The sequence below is a fragment of the Panicum hallii genome, chromosome 9 (genome assembly GCF_002211085.1).
Source record: "Panicum hallii strain FIL2 chromosome 9, PHallii_v3.1, whole genome shotgun sequence".
Taxonomy (NCBI): Eukaryota; Viridiplantae; Streptophyta; class Magnoliopsida; order Poales; family Poaceae; genus Panicum; species Panicum hallii.
The window spans coordinates 40,895,779-40,918,318 of NC_038050.1; the positions used below are offsets into that span (position 1 = coordinate 40,895,779).

The 22,540-nt window shown below is 44.8% G+C and overlaps 3 protein-coding genes and 1 long non-coding RNA gene across 5 annotated transcripts; 2 read left to right on the forward strand and 2 right to left on the reverse strand.

The window, feature by feature from the left end:
* Positions 1–522: 522 nt before the first annotated feature.
* On the reverse strand, positions 523–2,888 carry LOC112877723. Its single transcript, XM_025942078.1, has 3 exons — positions 2,536–2,888; positions 1,094–2,314; positions 523–1,010 (listed from the first exon to the last, which is right to left on the reverse strand). The coding sequence occupies exons 2-3, from the start codon at positions 1,624–1,626 to the stop codon at positions 758–760; spliced, it is 786 nt and encodes a 261-aa protein (XP_025797863.1). The 5' UTR covers positions 1,627–2,314; positions 2,536–2,888; the 3' UTR covers positions 523–757.
* Positions 2,889–3,496: 608 nt separating this feature from the next.
* LOC112877477 (leucine-rich repeat receptor-like protein kinase PEPR1) lies at positions 3,497–7,658 on the forward strand. Of its 2 annotated transcripts, none has more exons than XM_025941788.1 (2): positions 3,497–6,896; positions 7,032–7,261. In XM_025941788.1, the coding sequence occupies exons 1-2, from the start codon at positions 3,863–3,865 to the stop codon at positions 7,118–7,120; spliced, it is 3,123 nt and encodes a 1,040-aa protein (XP_025797573.1). In that variant the 5' UTR covers positions 3,497–3,862; the 3' UTR covers positions 7,121–7,261. The 2 variants fall into 2 exon arrangements, with proteins under 2 accessions (XP_025797573.1, XP_025797572.1); XM_025941787.1 differs by having other exon boundaries at positions 3,501–6,896; positions 6,986–7,658.
* LOC112877478 lies at positions 6,989–8,641 on the reverse strand. Its single transcript, XR_003225495.1, has 3 exons — positions 8,222–8,641; positions 7,223–7,267; positions 6,989–7,128 (listed from the first exon to the last, which is right to left on the reverse strand). It is a non-coding gene; the product is annotated as an uncharacterized LOC112877478 (long non-coding RNA).
* A 1,074-nt stretch (positions 8,642–9,715) lies between these two features.
* Positions 9,716–21,053, forward strand: LOC112874653. The gene is made up of 7 exons (XM_025938102.1): positions 9,716–9,918; positions 10,034–10,065; positions 19,029–19,126; positions 19,279–19,361; positions 20,068–20,145; positions 20,242–20,337; positions 20,570–21,053. The coding sequence occupies exons 1-7, from the start codon at positions 9,820–9,822 to the stop codon at positions 20,831–20,833; spliced, it is 750 nt and encodes a 249-aa protein (XP_025793887.1). The 5' UTR covers positions 9,716–9,819; the 3' UTR covers positions 20,834–21,053.
* The last annotated feature ends 1,487 nt before the right edge of the window (positions 21,054–22,540 follow it).

Genomic DNA, 22,540 nt, shown 5'->3' on the forward strand with positions numbered 1-22,540 from the left:
ATGCTAGTATGCTACTATATGCTATCACAAAACGACGGGTCTTTTTGTTCTTACCATTCTCTGGGAGCAACTTTTTATTTTTTCCCCCATGCAGTTTTGTGTTTCATTGAATATCGATCAGTGTTCGTTTTACCCTAAACAGTACCATAATATTTTCACACACCGCTGAACATATTAATAGCGCAAGGCAATCGTGACTTGAACAGGAATGCTTCTCAAATATTCTTGCACTCCGATCTACTCTGCTAATCAACCGGCAAGCACTGACCATTTGATAGGATGAACTTTCAGACCTTCTCAAATATACAGAGGGAAAATTGGTTCTGTAGCACTGAAAGATGACGACTTCCGTAAAATACCACCAAAAGCGTTCACCCCAGTAAAATACCACTGAAAGCTGCAAACGTTACCTGAGCATGCCAATCTGTTAGGTTTGGCCTGCTACTCTACTAACTTGGACCAAATATCCTCAAACCGTTATAAGAAATATGAAACAGGAATAGCACAAAAGAAACAAGCACATGGCTCAAACTTGCACCATTTCAACACAAAAACACTCTACACAGCAACACAATCACTGAATATTACCAACAGCAACAGGTGCTTCATGTCTTAAAGAAATAGCAAGAACCTAGTCTAGTTTCAGCATACCAGCAGTGCAATACATGATTATTACAGTACATCAACGGTTCCAACAAGATCTAATTTAGGATCAGACTATTTTGCACTAGACAATACAACACAGCAGCAGCCTTTTTCAAGCAATGCCTCCTGGTGATATGTCTAATTGTGCAGCCATTCTTCTAGTTGTAGGTCCTGGACTCAATGGTGAATCTAGAGGTCTTGTTGGAGTAGAAGTAGAAGCTGTCATCCTTCTTGTTGTTGGCCCCGGACTAACTGGTGCTTGAGTGACCAAGGAAGTGGAGGTGGTTGCTGCACCAGCCTTCTTGGACTTCTTTGAAGTATTCTTGGATCCCTTCCTGGATTTTGAAGTCTCTCCTTTCCTCTTCCTGGAAAATAAAAATTTAAACTAGACATTATGCAGCCATACATAGATATCATAGTAACAAAATTAAAGGGAGTTTTAGATTACCCAGATTTGGCTGGAAGTGAAGGTGGTAATTCAGCACCAAGTTCAGTAGGTGGCTTGCGGCATCCTTTCTCAATATGCCCAAACTGGAAGCATCTTTTGCATTGGTAAGGTCCCCTTTTACCTGGCTCACCTCTACTCTTGATCCTTTTCACTCTTGGCCTACCTGCAGACCTTTCTAGCTTTGGAGGCAACATCTGAAACCCGGGATCAGCCACACGCCACTCTGACTTGTCAACCATTGGGTTTACCACAAACTGATATGTAGCCTTGAAATGCTCAAGTGAGTAGTAATTATGCACATAGTCCTCTAGTTTAACCTTTCTTAGCGAACCTATGAAAGAGATAGCATGGGTGCAAGGTTTACCAGAAATCTGCCACTGGCCACATGAGCATGTTCTCATTTCAAGATCCACAGCATGTCTCCAAGGATAATTGTTCTTAGTCAATCCAGATACCTCAGCCTTTAGTCCACCACTCCCTCTGATCGTGTACTTCAAGTTTCTACTCTTCATTCTACTCCCTTCAAATACCATCAGGATCTGTACCTTCAAATATCATCCCTTTCTTCTCCACCCTAATCCCTTCCTGCTGCTGCTGCACTTTCTCATTACTTCCTCCTTCTACTACCCTTTCTTGCTTCTTGAAATATCTCCATTCTTCATCTGCTCCAATTGGATCATCTCCCTCAGGGTCAAAACCATGCTCCATATAGTGCTCCTGCTCCTCCCTCTCTACTCTAGCAGGACCAGCTGCTGTAACCCCAAGTTCTGGGTCCTTTGCCCATTGTTTGCCATGGTATTCAACAATCGCACCTCGATTTGAGTCAAACATCTCATTCCCCTCACTTATGCCTTGAACCTGCACATCACCATTTATCACTTGGCTTTGATCCTCCATTTCAGTCAAGTGACTTCAATACATCTATCAACAGTCATGACGAACTTGACGTCTTTTGAAGCCTGCAACAAGGCTAGAAGTTGATGATCAGTAGCAAGGCGACTTGTTTGCCCATTATGATCCGTGAACCAAAAATTTGCCTCCTGATTAGTTGCCCAACTAAAGTGTTCGGAAACATCTTTCTCCATGTCAATGATGGAGTACTCCTCTGAATCTACCCACCATTCCAAAGGTCTGCCCTTCCGGTACACAGATCGACCATCCTCAATAGTTGAGAAGGAGCTAACATCAACCACTACTTTACCAGCATTGTTCTCATTGATCCTGAAATAGTAGCAGGGCATAAATCAACAACACTTACCCATTTGTCTTATTTGCTGCAATTCCCAAAAAATCATTACCGACCATATGCATACCAAAATCGGTACACAATCAGATTTCGATTCATTTTGCATCTAATTCCAATAATACAGCTAATCTACTATCAACCATACAGGAACCATTTGCAATAACATAGATAGAGCGACCTAGGGTTTCATTCTTACCCTTCGGGGATCTCAAGTGGATGCATGAGAGAGCACCGGAATGGAGGAGCAGCAAGAGGGGATGGTGCTCGGGGTGAAGCAGGTGGATACCGGAGGGCAGGCGGTGGCCAGAGCCCGTGCGCCGCCCCTAGAGGGGGCCGGCCCTGCAGACGCGCGCCTAGAGGGCACCCGCCTTGGGGACCCCGCGCGTCCTTGTTGGCCCGCAGGGGCGGCACCGCAGGGGGGGGGGGAAGGCCGGCCATCGCCGGTGAGGGGAGGGCCGCCCAGGGCGGCGTCGCTGGTGGGAGGGCGGTGCAGCATGCCCATCGCCGGTGGGGGAAGTGCTCAGGAGGGGAGGAGCTCGGGAGAGGGGTCGCGCGTGCGGACAAGGCCGGCCGGAAGCGATTTTTTTAGGATTCAGTAGGCAGGGGTAGATAAGTCATTTCATATCCATGTTATGCGCTGAAAACCGATTAAAGATAGATTTTTATGGCAAAATGTAATGGAATGCGACTTCCCGGTTTGCAGCTTTCAGTGTTATTTTACGAGGGCGAATGCTTTCGTTGGTATTTTACGGAAGCCGTCATCTTTCAATGCCACAGAATCAATTTTCCCTATACAGATTGTAACTAGCGATGACAATGGTACTCTATGATGCATAAAAAAACACCTAAAATGCCCTGCTGCAGCACTCTAGCAATTCCACAGCGAACTAAGTTATGCAGGATGTATGGTGGATGTCGCTGTACTGAAAAATTCACCACAGATAATTGTTTCCAAAGTGCTACTGGTATTGCTAATCTTTCAGGAAGCACTCGTGGTTATTATAGTCTCAAATATGTTGAGGGGAATCTCACACATGTCGAATATTTGACACATATGTTGAATGAACAATATGATTGATCCCATCGAATCATTCTTTTAAAAGTTTAGCGTCGTGCTCCATTGCAAGATTATTGTTTTGTAAGGGCGGTGCTGGTGCATGTCAAATCTACGTTTGACTCGGGCTTTCATTAAGAAATGACTCTACTTAGCTCATCACAACTGCTGTCATGTGGTTGAAATAACCTTTTTTGAGCGTGAACAAGTTATCAAAAAAGTTGAAAAACTCTATAGATTGCGGCACAAACCCGTCAAGCTTTTTCGAGCGTCCGCTGATCCCCCACCCGTGTAGTGCAGCACCTGATGCGGCAGGGTCCACCCCACTCCCACTTGCCGACGTTGCCGCCACCATGGCCATCGCTCTCTCTGTCTCTCCCTCTCAGCCTCTGCCACCCTTCAAAGCCCTGCACGCCAAAGAAAGGACCCTGCACCCTCCTCCTGCACCAAATTCAGCAAGGCAGCTAGCATGGTACGGCTCCCTCCCATGTCTCGTGCCGCTGCCGCGGCCTTCTTGTTCCTTGTCTCGCTCGCCGCCTCCATCGCGCCGTCGTTGGAGGCGTCGTCCGCGGGCGCCAGTGAATCCTCCGTCCTGCTTGCCTTCTACGCCTCCTTGCCGCCAGCCTCCCGGCGCGTCCTCCGCCCGTCGTGGAAGGCCACCAACATCACCACCAGCAGGGGCCGCTGCCGCGGCGTCGCATCGACCCACTGCGCGTTTCGCGGCGTTGAGTGCTCTGCAGCCGGCGCCGTCGCTGCAGTCAACCTCTCCGGAGCGGGGCTGTCCGGAGCGCTCGCGGTGTCAGCGCCCCAGCTCTGCGCGCTCCCGGCGCTAGCCACGCTTGACCTCAGCCGGAACCGGTTCACGGGCCCCGTCCCCGCCGCGCTCGCCGCGTGCTCCGGGGTCACCGCGCTCCACCTCGGCTGGAACAACCTCACCGGCGCGGTCCCGCCGGAGCTCCTCTCCTCGAGCCGGCTCCGGAAGATCGACCTCAGCTACAACTCACTCACCGGGAACATCTCCACCACCGTGCCCTCTGTCTCGCCGGTTCTCGAGTACGTCGACCTCAGCGTCAATGCCCTCTCCGGCATCATACCGCCAGAGCTCGCCGCCCTCCCGGCGCTCTGCTACCTGGACCTGAGCTGCAACAATCTGTCCGGGCCAATGCCAGAGTTCCCGGCGCGGTGCCGGCTCGTCTACCTCAGCCTCTACACCAACCAGCTGGCCGACGAGCTTCCCCGGAGCCTCTCCAACTGCGGCAACCTCACCACCTTCTACCTATCCTACAATGGGATTGGCGGCAAGATGCCAGATTTCTTTGCATCCTTTCCGAATTTGCAGGTGCTTTACCTTGACGACAACAAGTTCCTCGGGGAGCTGCCAGAGAGCATAGGTGAGCTTGCAAGTCTGGAAGAACTGGTGGTGTCGAATAATGGGTTCACGGGAACTGTACCAGATGCAATTGGGAAGTGTCAGTCACTGACGTTGCTCTACTTGGACGGCAACAACTTCACCAGCTCAATTCCGGTGTTCATAGGTAATTTTAGCAGATTACAAATGTTCTCTGTTGCTCATAATGGCATTTCTGGAAGAATTCCGCCAGAAATTGCCAAGTGCCAGGAGTTGGTTGAGCTCCAGCTCCAGAACAACAGCCTCTCCGGGACAATACCACCGGAGATTGGCAAGCTTAGCCAACTGCAGAGGCTTTATCTCCACACCAATAACCTTAGCGGCGAGCTGCCCACAGAGATCACTCAAATAAGGAAGCTACGAGAGATCTCCTTGTTCAGCAATAGGTTCACCGGCGTGCTGCCACAGGCCCTGGGGTTGAACACAACACCTGGACTTGTTCAGGTCGACCTCACTGGCAACCACTTTCATGGGGAAATTCCACCTGGTCTTTGTACTGGAGGCCAGCTCAGTGTTCTTGATCTTGGAGGCAACCAGTTCAATGGAAGCTTCCCCATTGAAATTGTTAAATGTGAGTCTCTCTGGAGGTTCATTCTGAAGAACAACATAATCAGTGGGAACATACCAGCAAATATGGGCACAAACAAAGGACTGTCATACATGGACATTAGTGGCAATCTGTTCGAAGGTATGATACCGGGTGTGATTGGTTCATGGCACAATCTGACAATGCTTGATTTCTCCAATAACCACTTCTCAGGACCAATACCCCATGAGTTTGGTGCTTTAAGCAAGCTTGAAACTCTACGCATGTCGTCAAACAGGCTTACAGGACAGATACCACGTGAATTAGGTAACTGCAAGCATCTTCTCCGTTTGGATCTTGGATATAACCTTCTCAGTGGAAGTATACCTGCAGAAATCACAACACTTGGTAGCCTGCAAAATCTTCTACTTGGCACAAACAACCTTACTGAAACGATACCTGACTCCTTCACTGCAACACAGAGTCTAACTGAGCTGCAGCTTGGTGAAAATTGTTTGGAAGGAGCAATCCCTATTAGCCTCGGCAACCTTCAGTACCTGTCCAAAGCTCTTAACATTAGCCACAACAGATTGACCAGCATAATTCCAAGTAGCCTAGGCAAACTTCAAGATTTGGAAGTGCTTGACTTGTCCAAGAACTCATTGTCCGGCTCAATCCCATCACAACTGAGCAACATGGTCTCACTTTTGGTTGTGAACATTTCATTCAATGAGCTCTCTGGTCAGCTCCCTGGTAGCTGGGCTAAGCTTGCAGCAAAGTCACCTGATGGGTTTTTAGACAATCCTCAATTGTGCTTACAGTCTGATTGTGTGCATCCCCCAAAGGATCAACCTGGGAAATTACAATACAGGAACAGAAGAATTATTGTGGCATTGCTAATGTCGACTCTTGCCGTCATGGTTGCTATCTTGTGTGCTATTTACTACATTGTGAAGAGGTCACAAGGCTTATCAGCAAGTCGTAGCTCTGTCCGTAGCATGGACACAACCGAGGAATTGCCAGAAGACCTGACCTATGAAGATATCCTTCGGGCAACAGATAACTGGAGTGAGAAATATGTCATTGGAAGAGGCCGGCACGGCACAGTCTACCGGACAGAGTGCAAGCTTGGAAAACAGTGGGCTGTAAAGACCGTTGATCTATCCCAATACAAGTTCCCCATTGAGATGAAGATCCTCAACACGGTGAAGCACCGGAACATCATCAGGATGGATGGCTACTGCATCCGTGGAAGCATTGGCCTTATCTTATGTGAATATATGCCTGAGGGAACACTCTTCGACCTATTTCATCAAAGGAAGCCTCAAGTAGCCCTTGACTGGATGACCCGGCATCAGATTGCCCTTGGTATAGCACAAGGCCTCTCATATCTGCACCATGACTGTGTACCCATGATTGTTCATAGGGATGTCAAATCAAGCAACATACTGATGGATTCCGAGCTAGTTCCCAAGCTCACAGACTTCGGCATGGGAAAAATTGTACATGATGAAGATGCTGATGCAACAGTTTCTGTTATTGTTGGTACCCTTGGCTATATTGCTCCAGGTAACTTCTTTAATTTATGTTTGTTTTATCACACCACCTTGGTGCCTTGAAAAACTTCAGGGTTGAAATGTTCTCTACTATGTATCTAGAGCATGGATACTCTACAAGATTAACTGAGAAGAGCGATGTCTACAGCTATGGAGTGGTGCTACTTGAGCTTTTATGCAGGAAGATGCCTGTGGATCCTTCATTTGGAGATGGCGTTGACATTGCAACATGGATGAGAACAAAACTGAAGCAAGCAGATCACAGCAGCATCATAAGCCTCATGGATGAGGAAATCATGTATTGGCCTGAAGATGAGCAAGAAAAGGCTCTGGACTTACTGGATCTTGCAGTTTCATGCTCGCAGGTGGCTTGCCAGTCTAGACCTTCCATGAGAGAGGTGGTGAACATGTTGATGAAAATAGAAAAATGAGTAAATGGAGAAGTTTCCAGCAGTGTTATGACATGCTTGTCTTTCGATGGAATTGTACAGTTCGAGGAATTTACACGGCCTAGATAAAGTGAGCCAAAATAATGGTCATTGGTCATTCAGAAAATGTTTCGCTGCATTGCACTTTTTGCAAGAGTTGCAGCATAAAATTGGGTCCTTTCTTGCTGGCAATAAAAATCTATTAGTCATTGAAGAAGGCGTTGCATGTACTGGAGCATATAGTAGCATAAAGAAAATTATGTATACATTTGTTGTAGCAACGGATGCCTCTTGAATGAATCATAGCAGTCCACTATTTGAGTAACAAATGGTGGTTTTGTGCTGTACTGTGAAGTCTTATTTCGAAACGAGTTAAGGTTACAGTGCTTTGTTCCTGATCTTTTCCACGTCAGCAGTATTACATCTTCATAATATGAATTATTTATTTTTCAGACGTGTGTTCAGTTCAAGGCACTACTCTGTCTCTATCTGCAAGAACCAGAGCTAATACCTCACTCTACTAAAGGCTTTAGCTGACTGGTTGACCAATTAAACTATTGAAGCAGTCCTACCATCTCTAAATAAGAGGAAAGGGTTCCATTCTTATTATGACATGTTGGAGCATTTTGAAACATCGAAACTACTGTTTTTTTTTCTCTTCGGCGTGAGTAAACTCGGTTATGAGTTCTGACAATGTCAGAATGACCAGCTCTTTAAGAAAAAGAATGTTCTGCTAGATGATTTAGTGTTATTTATTGTTTGTTTGTTTGTTTCTCTAGTGCATTCTGCTTATCTGAGTTGCAGTCTACAGGACCGAAGAAAACAAAACAGATCTTCAGTAAAGTAACAGGCAAAATATATAGGCAGAGAGAGTACTACAGAATATCCAAAATTATTTAGATTCACTTACCAAATTAGAAGTTTGGCCAGTTACTGAAATGAGGATGCACCTATCCTTCGGTGCGCACTCCTTAGTGACGGTAAAAGACTCTCTTTCTGACGTGGATCTACTTTAACTGAGCTCACATTATCTTAAAGAAAACAGAGCTCAAAGCCTGAAAGGTTACTTCCATTGATAGAGGGGCAAGCACGGAGCGCGGCACGAGTGAAGTGGCTGGGGATAGGGAGCCCGTGGAGCGCAGATGTTGGTCATGGATGGTCGCCGCAAGTTCCGAAGCTGAGGTGGTGGGGCTGCACTGCATCAGGCGGCAGGCGGCGGCGGCGGGTTTCTACAGCGGCGCAGCTCGCAGCGAACGGGAAAAAAGAGAGATAAAGGAGAAGGCAGTGCAGTTGGGCCGGGAAACAGAGTTGGGTCCGATCCAGCCCAAGATGGAGACTCGGTGAAAAGCCAAGTGAGGAAAATGAAAAGAAAAAAGTTTTTTTTATCTTCCTGAATTTGGGACGAGTCCACTCCAGGTGGTTTTTCTCTTTTCCTATATTTATTTTATTCAATATTTATTTTAGCTGAATTTTTAAAAATTATAGTAAATTATAAAAAATTATAAAATGAAAAATTCAATTTTGTTAAACTCCACTGTGCAATGATCATATGATACGATATAATTTAGTAAAAATATTTTGTTGTAGTTTTAGATATATATTTTTCTATAATTAATTCATACCTTCAGTATTTTTTAATATATACTTTTCCGTAATTAATAGAAGCCGATGCTGGAGAGCGCAATGGGAGTTCACCGGTGTCATTGCCCATGCTCCTTTCTGCCCTTATTTTTCTCTCTCCTCTATTTGATGCGACATAAGGCACCAAACTAATGACGATTTGGCAAAGAATTATATGATATGATCTGCTTTTTTTTAATTAAAGCTGATATGATCTGCTTGAACCAGGAATTAGCAACATTGAGATGTAGTGGAGGTATTCTCACCATATCGCCTAGGAGATTACCGTAACATCTATGCATGCGGTCAACAAAACAAACTCTTTTGCATTTGCTTTCTGTACTTGGCGACTGATACGAGCAACCAAACAATTTCTCTACTTATAGTACACACAGGTAACTTTGCATGCATCAAGGTTGCCTCGTGTGAGCCTGGCTCAATGATGCGACCCAGGCCAAGCTCATACGAGCAACCAATCAGGCCCAAAGCACTTATGGAACGTTTTGTTGTTAACTAGAAGTATAAAAAATAAATTATTTATAAAACTAACTATATAGATAGAGGCTAATTCGCGAGATAAATTTATTAAACCTAATTAATCCAAAATGCAGCACCATATTGTTAAAATGAACTAATCAAACTTAATAAATTTGTCTCGCAAATTAGTTTCTATTTATGCAATTAATTTTATATTAGTCTAAATTTAATACTTCTAATTATTAACAAACATTCGATGTTTTATACAACCAGAGTGTTTAGTCCACCGGACACCGCCTTAACATGGCAGTGCACAATCGAGCTCGCGGCAGAGGAAAAAAAGTTGAGGCCAATAACAAGAAAAGGAAAAAAGAGCAGAAGGTAAAAGGGCAGATAGCAGATCCCGGCGGAATGGCGGCGCCGCCGCCGGCACCAGCGCTGACCTTGAAGCCGGAGATCGGCCCCGACGGTCTTGCCCAAGATTCTCCCGTAATCGCCTACACCGAAAAGGTCGGCATCCCGCACGCCTCCTCTCATCCTCCCCGACGCGTTCTTGGTTCGTAAATGGTCCAGTGTTTACTGGGTTCCGCGGTTCTTGATTGCGAGTCGGGTGGCTTTTTCACAGGTCATTTTGGAGGAGCAGCTGCAGCTGAAGAAGTAAGCCATTCCTCTGCTCCTCTAATCTTGAATCTTTCATCCGAAACCGTGGATCTACATTAGCCTTCATAATTTATGGGGATATAAATTTTATGCATTTGCAAATCGATGGGTGTACATGAGTAGAAATTGCGGCTGTATGTGTGAGAATGCAGCTGCATGAAGAGGAATGGAGCAATCCTAATGCACAAACCTCTGTTTGAATTATTTGTTTCCCATGTGTCCTATGTATTAAGTGGTAAATCCAAAGCATTTGCTCCTCAGTCCTTCAGGCTAAGAGGAAAATAGATAGACGTTTGCATTGCAGGAAAGGAGTCAGCTTAGGAACTGAAATTAACATGCTGAACTGTTCGAATTACTAGAACTGCCACTACCTTGCGACTCAATTAGACAAAAGAAAGCACAATGGGGGCACTGCAGTACTGTTAATGTTAATGTTCTCTGTAACAGTCTATAGTCCAATAGAAGATTTCATGTAAAGTTACCAGTGCCTCGCTGACATCTGTTTTCCAATGTTGTTTACTCCCTCCTTCCTAAAATAAGTGTTCGTTTAGAAAACTAGTGGATCGCTGACCTGCAGGCACGTGTTTAAAAGTCAAAGTGTTTAAAACTGATTGGATTGCATCGAACTACTACTAAAAAAATCTCATTAATAAATAACAAAGTTTCGTTACACCAAATAATTCCATATATAGGAGCTTTGCGTGTCTACAAGATGGGAAGGGAATCCTTTAGGTTTCATAAATAACCATGGTGCGAACAAAGAAATCGGCGTTTATAACATATATATAGTATTAAAGAAAAATTATTTAAAAAGTTGGATCACATAGTAACGATCGAATGAGACCTACTGCAGCGTTGGATTAGTCCCACCTTGCCAACTGCTATGTTACACGTTTATAACATTTATATAGTATTAACGAAAAATTATTTGAAAAGCTAGATTAAATAGCAGGGTTTCTGTTAGCAAAAGGAGGCAAGGAGAGGGGTTTCAACTCAGATATGAGTAAGAAAAAATGAAGCTATCCCTTACATAGGAGTATACATGTCCTTTTATAGGACTTAGCAGGTCGGTTGCTACAGTGCCCTTTTATAGCTCAATCTGATACCAAGCCAATTCCTAATTGACTTCTAACTTCTAATCACCTAGAAGCCTAAAGACCCCTTCTAGCAACCTGCCTACCTTAGTCACTAAGGAACCTAGTATAATACTAGCTAATACAAGGTTTACAACCAACATTCTCCCCCTAAACCTTGTATGGTTACTTCACTTGACAAATCCCAATCTTGTCGCTTAACTCCTGAAATTTCAGCCTTCCAAGTGGTTTTGTCAAGATATCTCCCAGTTGCTCAGTAGTGTCAATGAACTCGACCTCTAGCTTCCCAGTATTTTCATACTCCCTCACCACATGGAATTTAACATCAATGTGCTTGCTCCTATCATTTAGCACAGATTCTTGATGAGAGAGATTGCAGACTTGTTGTCAATCCTCAGCGTTGGCTTCTGAACTTCAGTCCCCATGATATCAGCTAGCACTCTGACCAGCCAAATTGCCTGACAAGCTGCAGTGGCTGCTGCTATATATTCAGCTTCACAGCTAGAATTTGCCACCACCTTTTGTTTTACTGATTGCCAAGATATTGCAGCTCTGCCTAGGAAGAAGATGATCCCTGATGTGCTTTTCCTCTCATCCACATCACCTGCATGGTCACTGTCACTAAACCCAGTTAACAGTGGCTTCTCCCCTTTCTCCCTGCAGTAGAACAGTCCCATGTTCAATGTCCCAGCTACATATCTCAGAATTTGCTTCACAGCAGCCATATGTTCCTCATGGGGTTCCTGCATAAATCTGCTCACATATCCTACAGCAAAAGCAAGATCAGGCCTGGTATGAACCAAGTACCTGAGGCTTCCCACAAGGCTTCTATACTTGGTTGCATCAACTTGAGGGCTTTCACTCCCTTTGCTTAACTTAAGCCTGGTTACCATGGGGATTTTGCAGGGATTGCACCCAGCCATTCCTGACTTTTCTAGAACTTTTCCAGCATATGCTTTTTGACTCAGTGATATTCCCTTTTCTAGCTGCTTCACTTCTATTCCCAGGTAGTAGTGTAGCAGACCAAGATCACTCATTTTAAACAAATGAGCCATTTCCTTCTTGAACTTCTGAATTTCTTGACTGCTAGTTCCTGTGATCACCAAGTCATCCACATACACCCCCACTACCAGCCTCCCAGCATCATCACCCTTGCAGTACATGGCATGTTTAGAAGGGCTCTTCTTGAAACCTAGTGAGATCAAGCTTTCATTCAGCTTCTGGTTCCACGCCCTTGGAGCCTAATGCAATCCATATAATGCCTTTTTCAGCCTATACACCTTGTGCCGGTTCTCTTGATCAAAGAAACCTGGTGGTTGATCTACATATACTTCCTCCTGTAGATCCCTATTCAAGAAGGCTGACTTCACATCCATGTGATGTACTTGCCAGCCCTGATGAGCTGCAAGTGCCAGCAAAAGTCTAATAGCCTCCATGCGTGCTACAGGAGCATATACTTCTTCGAAATCAATTCCTTGCCTCTGAGCATACCCCTTCACCACCAGCCTTGCTTTATGTCTTACTACAGCTCCCTGTTCATCTCTCTTCACTTTAAATACCCATTTCAGACCTATTGCCTGCCGGTCTGCAGGGAGAGTGGTAAGACTCCATGTCTTGTTTTCCTCAATGGCAGCTAGCTCCTCTGCCATTGCTTTCCTCCAGCAATTCTGCTTCAGTGCTTCATCAAGAGATGCAGGCTCATCTGCACTGATTGCAAGTAATTCCCCTCCATCCAGATGTCGTGTCGCCAGTCCTGGTGGAGTAGCAACTCCAATAATATTGTCTAAGGTGCGAAACCTCACAGGAGACTCACCATGTGTTGCATCTAAGTGGTCTTCATTGATACTGCTTGATGGAGAGACGAACTGCACCGGGATGGCTCTGGAACAGGGGCAGATTGAGCTGCCAATGGAGTGGCCGGCTCCTCTGCTTCAATATTGGCGCCCCCTTCTGTTTCAGGTTCAAATTGAACACTTGGAGCGCTCTCCTCACTCTCCTCTGCTCCAGCTCCCCTGTTTCCCACCACCGGATACTCAACAGTAAAGGTACTGCCGCCGCTGTTATCGCCTGCTATCTCCGCCTTCTCCAAATCTGACCAGTCCCACTGATCCCCTTCATCAAAAACACAGTCACGGGTGATCACCACTCTCCCTGTGGCTGGATTATATGCCCGGTATGCTTTTGATCCCTTCTCATACCCAATGAACACCATCTTCTGCCCCCTGTCCTCCAACTTTTTTAGATTGGGCTTGGTGTTCTTCACGTATACGACGCAACCGAAAGTGCGTAAGTGATGCACAGCCGGTTTCTTGCCGTACCACGCTTCAAACGGCGTCATGCCATGAACACCCTTTGTCGGTGACCGGTTCAGCAGATATACTGCTGTAGCCACCGCTTCTCCCCAAAAGTACGCAGGCATCCCCTTCGCCTTCAACAAGCTCCGTGCCGTCGCCACTATTGTCCCATTTCGTCGCTCCACAACACCATTCTGCTGCGGCGAATAGGGAGCTGTTAGCTGCCTCCTCACGCCACTTTCAGCACAATACTTCATGAAATCAACAGAGGTGAACTCTCCTCCTCTGTCAGTGCGCAAGGCACCTAGTTTCCTTCCTATCTCAGCTTCAACAGCTGCTTGAAACAGCTTGATTTCCTCCGCTGCTTCATCTTTGGACCGCAAGGTCTTCACCCACATGTACCTGCTGTAATCATCAACCAGCAGCAAGAAGTACTTGCTCCCACCCGACGTCTGCGGCGAGATGGGCCCGCATAGATCCCCATATACAAGCTCCATCACCTTCTCTGCCCTGTACTCCGTCTTTGCCGGAAACGGCGTTCGCCGTTGCTTTCCCGCCATGCATCCCTCGCACAGCTGGTTCAATTGAGTCAGCTCCGGCAGACCGCGCACCATCTCCTTGCGCGCCATGGTCCGCAGTGCCTGGAAATTTAGATGGCCCAGGCGTGCATGCCACTTCCAAGCCTCCTCCTCTGCCCGCGCACTTAGACACACCGGTTGTGCAATGACGATGTTGAGCACAAAGAGCCGGTTTGCCATGCGCGGCACCTGAGCCAACAGCCGCCCGCATGGATCGATCACCTTCATCACACCCTCCTTGATCACGATCTCGTGCCCAGCCTCATCCAATTGGCCCACGCTTACGATGTTAGCTGTAAGGCGTGGGATGTAATAGACGTTGGCAAGTACCTTGTGCTCGCTTTTCTTGCAGATGAAAAGAACCGTGCCGCAGCCTTCAATCCGGGTCACTGAGTTGTCACCGAAGCGCACGATGCCACACACATCCGTGTCCAGTTCAGCAAAAGCCTCCCTGCATCCAGACATGTGATTCGTGGCTCCGGTGTCGAGGACCCACTACCTGCTCTCACGGACTCCCTCATCCTTGAGCTGGACGAAGACCTTCTCTTCTTCGAGTTGTATGTGCTTCACCACCGTCTTCTTCCCCTTTGAGCAGCCTGATGAGCGCGCCGTGATCTTGACGGCCGTCACCATATTCAGGGCGCCTTCTTCCTCTTGGACGAGGTTTGCCTTCGCCTTCTCCCTCTGCCGACACTCCCATGCCCAGTGCCCTTTCTTCCCGCAGCGGTTGCAAACATCGCCTGGTTTGGGACCAAACTTATTTTCAGAATCGTCCCTCCCCTCATGCGATCCTACCTCTCCACCGCCACGGCCTCTGGATCGTCCACGACCTCTTCCCCTACCGCCACCGCCACCTCGCCTGCCGTGGCTTGAGTCACCACTTGCACCCTGGTTCTTTAGACGCGCCAGCCACTCTTCCTCTGTGAGAAGAAGCCGGCCAGCATCATCCTTCACCTGGGCTTGTGCAGTTTTCTTCCTCTGCTCCACAGCACGCAGACGGCCTGTAGCTTCCTCAATAGAGATCGTGCTCAAATCAAGCAGAGTCTCCATCGAGAGAGCAATCTGCTCCAGATTTTCTGGCACGGAATGCAGCAGGCGCTTCACAACATCCTTTTCAGACACATCTTCTCCCAAAACACGCAGCTGATTAGCCAACGTGTTCAGTCGCAGCGAGAAGTCCTCCACACCTTCTCCTGCCTTGAAACGGAGCTCATTGAACTCCTTTCGCAGCTTCTCTGCGTTGGCCTCCTTCACACGGTCCACCCCAACACGCACTGACCTGATCGCCTCCCAAGCCTCCTTGGCGGTTTCCTTGACGGCAAGACCTGCCTGCATCTCCACCGGCACCGCGCGGAGAATTGCTGCAAGCGCGCTGCGGTCGTCCCGGTATTCCCCTTCACCGGTGCTGACAATTTCCCACAACCCAGCTGCTTGTAGGTTCACACGCATCACCAACGACCACTCGGTGTACTTGGTGCGTGTGAGTACAGGATAGGTCAATGATGCCGACCCCGCCCTCTCCACCACTCGCTCAAAGATCACCTCACGCGCCGCACCAGAAGGTCGGCCATGATGTCGACGCGGTGGTGGAGATGGCGATCTCTTGTGCCGAGGAGACGGCGTCCTCCCTCCTCCCCCCTGCTGCCTTCCCGGGGCTGACTCTCTGCTTGCCATGGATCCTAAACACGGCTCTGATGCCAATTGTTAGCAAAAGGAGGCAAGGAGAGGGGTTTCAACTCAGATATGAGTAAGAAAAAATGAAGCTATCCCTTACATAGGAGTATACATGTCCTTGTATAGGACTTAGCAGGTCGGTGCTACAGTAACCGACCTGCTACAGTGCCCTTTTACAGCTCAATCTGATACCAAGCCAATTCCTAATTGACTTCTAACTCCTAATCACCTAGAAGCCAAAAGACCCTTCTAGCAACCTGCCTACCTTAGTCACTAAGGAACCTAGTATAATACTAGCTAATACAAGCTTTACAACCAACAGTTTCGCCACAGCTATTGAAATTCCGAGAACTCCGTGCGCTGCCTCTGTTACACTGTTGACTCGCCTCTTGGGTGCGGGTTTGGGCCAGTTGGGCTTGTTCTGGGTCGAGCCCGTTACTAGGCTCCCTATGGGTCAAGCCCGATGGGCCCTTACCCCCTAAAGGCCAATTTTTTTTTTTACTTTTGTTTTTAAAACTAATACTCCACCACTGGAAGATAATTACATTATTTTTTCGGCCTCCATTTGGTGGACCACACATGCATATATTTATACTTCTATTATAGTACTCACCCAATTGATCATTGGACTCAATGATCAGAACTTGTCCCTATCCTTCTTTTTTGTGCGCCCCAATTTAAACATGTACAGCCATGGGGCATCAACATTAGCGCATCGGCCACAACATTTTCCTTATAGGAAAAAAAAGGTGGTTCCTAGATAACTGAATAAATATTCGTGAAATGTTGAGTATATATATGCATTGGGGACCTCACATGATACATCCGTGTAAAAAATTTACAAATTCACCATATATACATAATCTTATTCATACTCCCCAAAATTTTAGAAAAGAATATATATAGGACTAATCCAAGAATAGACATGTCACATATCAAGATACAACAAGTATGTTTACACGTATTTACATCAAACTTCTATTCAATCATCATGAATTCTTAGCATCTGAAAACATTCCGATAAGCTATAAGCACTCACAATCTCCATGGGCCTGACCTGCAGGAACAGCATATGTGATTAGAAGAGCACGAAAGCACATGACTCTATGAGTGCATAAATGCATATTACTACACATGATAGTTATATAAAGCTGCAGCACAAACCCACCTCACCATTCCAAGACATCTCTGTATACAATATTCTTCGTACTCTTTCCGGTAGGATCGATGTTCATGTTTCTCTTTGCAAGAACCCACATACTCTCACGAGATACACCTCTTGACAACACCACATACAGCTGTCCGTGTGAAAACACAGGCTCGGGGAGGTAGATACCTACATTAGGTATTGCCTGACCCTGCGCCTTGTTAATTTCATCGCAAAACTCAACCGAATGGGGAATTGCTTCCTCTTGAACTTGAACGGAAGAGTGAGGTCTTCGGAAGGAGATATTGGTATCCTCGGTATGAACACCCTTTTTCCAGCATGCTGGCCATTAACAATCTCAGCATCAATTGAATTATTCTGAAAACCCCGTACCACCAGCCGAGTACCGTTGCAGAGGCCATTATGAGGATCGAGATTACGAAGCAATGTAACAGGACAATTCTTCTTGACCTTCAACTCATGAGGGGGCAGCCCATTACGAAGCATTTGCTCCTCAGTCCTTCAGGATAAGAGGAAAATGAGATAGATGTTTGCATTGCAGGAAAGGAGTCAGCTTAGGAATTGAAATTAACATGTTGAACTGTTCGAATTACTAGAACTGCCACTACCTTGCGACTCAATTAGACAAAAAAAAGCACAATGGGGGCACTGAAGTACTGTTAATGCTAATGTTCTCTGTACAGTCTATAGTCCAATAAAAGATTTCATGTAAAGTTATCAGTGCCTCGCTGACATCTGTTTTCCAATGTTGTTTACTTCCTCCGTCCCAAAATAAGTGTTCATTTAGAAAATTTCAGACGCATTACTAGTAGTGAGAAATGACCATGTTACCCCTAATTAACTATAGCAATTGTGATTGAAAACCGCGCTGTTTATTTGGTTCCCTATATCCTCAATGAATGCAAATGCATTGGAACCAGAAAAGTAGCATCTACGTAAGCATTTGATTGGCTCCATGCTCTTCTCTAGATAATTTTTTCTTAATATTTGACATTGCTTTAATTAGATGAACTTCACTACAATATAAAAGAACACTCTTTGTGGGATAAAATTTGAAGGCTAAATGAACACTTATTTTGGAAAGGAGGGAGTATTTGCTAATCCTGATATACTTTCTCTTTTACCAACTTTATAGGAAAATATATTAACATCTACATTACCTAATAATTAATAAATGCACTATCAAGACATATTGCATGGTGAATTTAGTGAAACTCATTTGATGTTCTTGATGTCGGTGTATTTTCCTATAAAGTTAGTCAAAGTTAGATAAGTTTGACATAAGACAAAACTAAAAACTCTTATATTTTGGAATAGAGGGAGTACAATTTTTATTCGTTGAGGGTTTTAGTAGCTTTACTAGTACAAACTTACACTATTGCTATTCCATGAAAGAATGAGACATGCCATTCATGATAAGTGAGTGCCAGCTCATGCCCTTCAACAAATTAATGATTGTTAAGAAGTTCAGTTATTCTTTCTTTTCACCGAAAAAAGGTTATCAATGTTGCATTTCCTTGAACACGTGGGATCATACTCAATACCTGCATCATAATCATGGGAACGGAGGTGTGCCTGAACTTGCTACTCTATTCCATGTGACACCAATCACTCATTTTGTATTACTCTGTTTTGCTTGATATGTTCAGTTATGTTCTCATCTTCTGTACATTTGGCATCACTGCTGTGTGACTGTCTGATATAAAATTATTCACACTGTTTTTTAATTTGCTTTATTTTACATATATGGAGTTCCCTAGCCTCCAATTATTGTTAAGTGCTATGCTTGCAATGTATCGCACATGAATATAATGATTATATTAGGCGCATGCCCAAATTTTTGCTTCTGTATATGTCTTATAGTGTAATATCTATTTTCGTTGTCCACTAAGGTGCTTACCTTGGAAGCTTTATCGGTCTTTGGAGCCCTGTAATGTGTTACTTCAGTCTTTAGAGCCACATCTTTGTCACAGCCAGGTTCACAGGGAAGTGTTTATTGGCAATGTAATAATCTCTAGGGACCATTTACTTTGGAAAACCAGGAACTGATAACTGTAGCATATTGGCCAATGTATGTTTAGTAATGCATTATATGGTGCATATGTGCACATGCAATTTTCTTTTTGTAATGAAGCTTATTTCTATGTCTCAGATACATTCAGGAGAACTATTCCAAAATTCGTGAAGTAGAAAAGGAGTTAGAGAACCTGACTTTTGAAATGAAACTAACAGCTGGACCAAAGAAAGCAGGTATCTGACGGGTTTTCACATGGCAAATATATTTGACCTCTATACACAGAATATTCTTACCTTTAGTGCCTTTGATTCACCTTCTACAATCTATGTACTGTGTACTCTCACCTATTTCTTGTTCCTGCTTTTCGTTTGTTCTTATTCTTCAGCACTTGAGCATTTGAGGAAAAAGATTGAAATGTCAACAGAGAAAATACGTTTAGCCAAGGTGAAAGAGGAACAGGCAAAGAAGGTTGGACATTTTAAGTTGGAATTTGATATTAATGTTTAATTATTTTAGCATTATCTGATACAGTTTACTTGCTCCTTGTTCATAAAGTCTCTGTTCTTTAACATGTCTATTTACTGGCTGCCCATGTTCTGAATATAAAGGTGCAATTCTCTTTCCAAGGACATAAGCAAATTTCTCAGTGCTGTAATAGCACCGTAAGGCAAACTGTAATATTAGTGCCTGTATGGAGGTTTCAATAAATCTCGTATGTCGAATTTATGTTCATCTGAAGCAATATCAAACATACATGGAGCACATTCTAAAGTTACTATTGCTACAAAATTATGTAAGCTCATATTTTTGCTAGGTTGAATTACAAACCATTGCGACCAGTTTTTTTTCCTCGAACACGCAAGAACTACATATCTTTGTATTAAGAAGAAGGCACATTTTGAGATGAATAATGGACATTGTGTCTTTAACAATTAACCGCATGTCTCTATATTTGTGTTTCCATTTCCTATATCCACAATTATTGTACTGCACTTTCTGTTATTTTGGAAACCGCAGTTATAATGTCATTCTCATGTGTAGATGATCAGACCTCTACTGTTCTTTCCCTATTTTCTTTGTAAATTCTCGTGCTTCTCTTTCATTCTTCTCTTAATTTAACAATGTCATGTTTTATATGCTATATTGATATCTTAAGTTGTATTTGGTATTCTAGGCCTGGGAAGCTGCTGCACAAGTTGTTAAAGATGAAGAAGATGCTAAGCAGAAACTATGTGATGATCTGAACCATCTGGTATGCTTTTAAAATTTCCAGATTTTCTTTTATGAAGATATGTTCACCATTGCAATATATGTTGTTGAGATCTTGTTTGATTTATTTGACTACTAGGTCCAGGAGAGTGCTGCTACCCAATATACAAGATTAGAGGAACTGAAGAAGCGTTTAGAATCTTTAAATCCCAGCAGGGCTTCTGTCGATGTTTCAGTAAGTCAACTCATTAATCAGTCCCTGTGAAATCATTATTTCCTCACTGTCAGTATTTCTGTTTTAGCGTTGTCAATAAGGATCAGTCCCATTTGGTTACAAGCTTCCCGATTTTCAGTAGACAGTAGCTTTGTTTTGGTGCTGTGGAGGCAGATTATGTTTATTTTTGGTCTCGACTGAGTGCATACTTGCATGGTTTAATGCTTGGCTCACCGCTTTATTATTATATCAGGGTGTTAATACTATACAGCATGCTACAACAACTTCAGTACCCCAGCTGCCCATGCCACAAAATTCTGCCACTCCAACTGGCCCTCTGAATAATGGTACAGAGCTCGCCTCTATTGGACAGCAGCAAAGACCTGCAGAGTCAGAAAAGAAGAGAAGACCATCAAACACAAGAGGGAGGGGTGGTGTGATGATCCTTCCCAAGGGAAGATTGAGTTCTGGGTCAGGATGGACGGGTGCTGGGTTTGATGTAGGTAGCGATACATGACCCATAGGATCTCTTGTTGTACTTCACACATTGAAACCATTCTCGTTCATTCACAAGAATCAGATCAGTCTGCTCAAAGATCAGAATTAGATTCCAGAGTTCAAGTGTGGAGAACACAATTTACTGTTGATTATCTGTTTATCAATTGTATATGAATCATGCACCGAGTTAATTTTTCCAACAGTCCTTTCTGCTCGGTTTGAAAAACATACCACTGCTATTTTTCTGTGTATATTTTGTTCTTTTTTCCTTTACTCAATAGATGGAGCACTGGACATCATCAGCTTTATCTTTTAGCGATAGTTATTAGGATTACTGTGTGGACATTGTATTACCAGGCCATTGTATTACCTTTATAGGGTACTAGCGAGGTGGCCCGTGCCCGCGCGTAGCTAGATGTTCTTTGATACGGTAATAATTAAGATTATTAATAATATTGTATTTATGATTTTACAGTGATCAACATATGCACCAAAAGATAGGGTGCATACCCATCCTAAAATGTTTGAAAAATCCTCTTGATTGAAAGGGTGATCCTACCAAATTAAAGTATATTAGTCCTTCTAGGAATATTGGAAATGCTGGTTCACAACACTATATCTCAGTTTCAGCACAACCTGCTTGTTACTTACACCCATTGGTTTACCCATTGGTTTGAGTATTTTGTCTAGATCCTCCAGATTATATATTTATTGTCTACAAAACAAACACAAGGCATTGCTATTGCCTATAGCCAATAATGGCATTATTTAGATGAAATCCGTCATGTTACAGAAGACATGTGGCTCATCGCACCATTTAATAGTAACTTCTTGGTGCCACGCATCAAGAACCCAAAATATTGTAAGCACATAAAAAAGAAACAATTTAATCATTTCGTGTGTTTTTTTGTCATTCTGTCTCTCGAATACATCATGAGCGTGGATTCTGTGCCCACGTGGGCACTTGCCCACCCACATAGCTTCCCTTTGGATGCACACGAGCGGCGGAGATACATTCGGATTTTTTAGTGGAGACTAACGGCGTCAAAATGCAAAAGCATCTCCCGCATGCAAAAGCATGCTCACGGGCCATATAGTAGTTTTTGTCATTTTCTGCTTGGCCACATATTACCTTCCATCCAAAGAGCGGATGTTCATCTCCTACGTCCAGTTGCTGCTCCCAGGCATCCTTATATCTGCCGCCATGACGAGCTGCTGGCGTGTTGCAGCTAGGGATAAGAACACGCACGAAGCCGAGTTAGCTCCTCCGTCCAGCATCAGGAATTGATTTGGGAGAGGCGCATAAAGCAGCTGCCAATGCGAGCCGTCGAGTAGCGGTTCCTGCAAATGGAGCAGCGTAGGCTCTTTGCTTCTGGATGCTTCTCTACCTCGCAGCGACGGCCGCCGCAACAACGGTCACATCCTCGTCTCCACTACGAAGCTGGCACTCTGCAGTGCGGAGAGAGGCCGGGTTGCCGAGCTTGTCGGCATCATGAGGCGCTTCCTGCCGGGCGGCGGGGACTCGTCCTACTCATGGTCGGGCGGGCACACCCAACACTACTGCAAAAAAACATTTGCGCCAATACCTCGAACTTTTTTTAAGGGCGGATAAAAATGTCATCTGTTATAAGACGCGGGTATTGTAGCAACCGAATCATCTCTATAATATATTTGTAGGGGTGACTCGCCCCTTGGCAGCCCCTACAAAAGGCGCCAATTTGTAGGG

Excerpts from the sequence above, each read along its gene's own strand:
- LOC112877477 (XM_025941787.1), top strand. The coding sequence starts at position 3,863 with ATGGTACGGCTCCCTCCCATGTCTCGTGCCGCTGCCGCGGCCTTCTTG. Across the intron at positions 6,897-6,985 it reads CCTTGGCTATATTGCTCCAG|AGCATGGATACTCTACAAGA; the intron begins GTAACTTCTTTA and ends CTATGTATCTAG.
- LOC112877723 (XM_025942078.1), bottom strand. The coding sequence starts at position 1,626 with ATGGTATTTGAAGGGAGTAGAATGAAGAGTAGAAACTTGAAGTACACG. Across the intron at positions 1,011-1,093 it reads TCACTTCCAGCCAAATCTGG|GAAGAGGAAAGGAGAGACTT; the intron begins GTAATCTAAAAC and ends TTTATTTTCCAG.
- LOC112874653 (XM_025938102.1), top strand. The coding sequence starts at position 9,820 with ATGGCGGCGCCGCCGCCGGCACCAGCGCTGACCTTGAAGCCGGAGATC. Across the intron at positions 19,362-20,067 it reads AAGAGGAACAGGCAAAGAAG|GCCTGGGAAGCTGCTGCACA; the intron begins GTTGGACATTTT and ends TTGGTATTCTAG. Across the intron at positions 20,338-20,569 it reads GGGCTTCTGTCGATGTTTCA|GGTGTTAATACTATACAGCA; the intron begins GTAAGTCAACTC and ends TTATTATATCAG.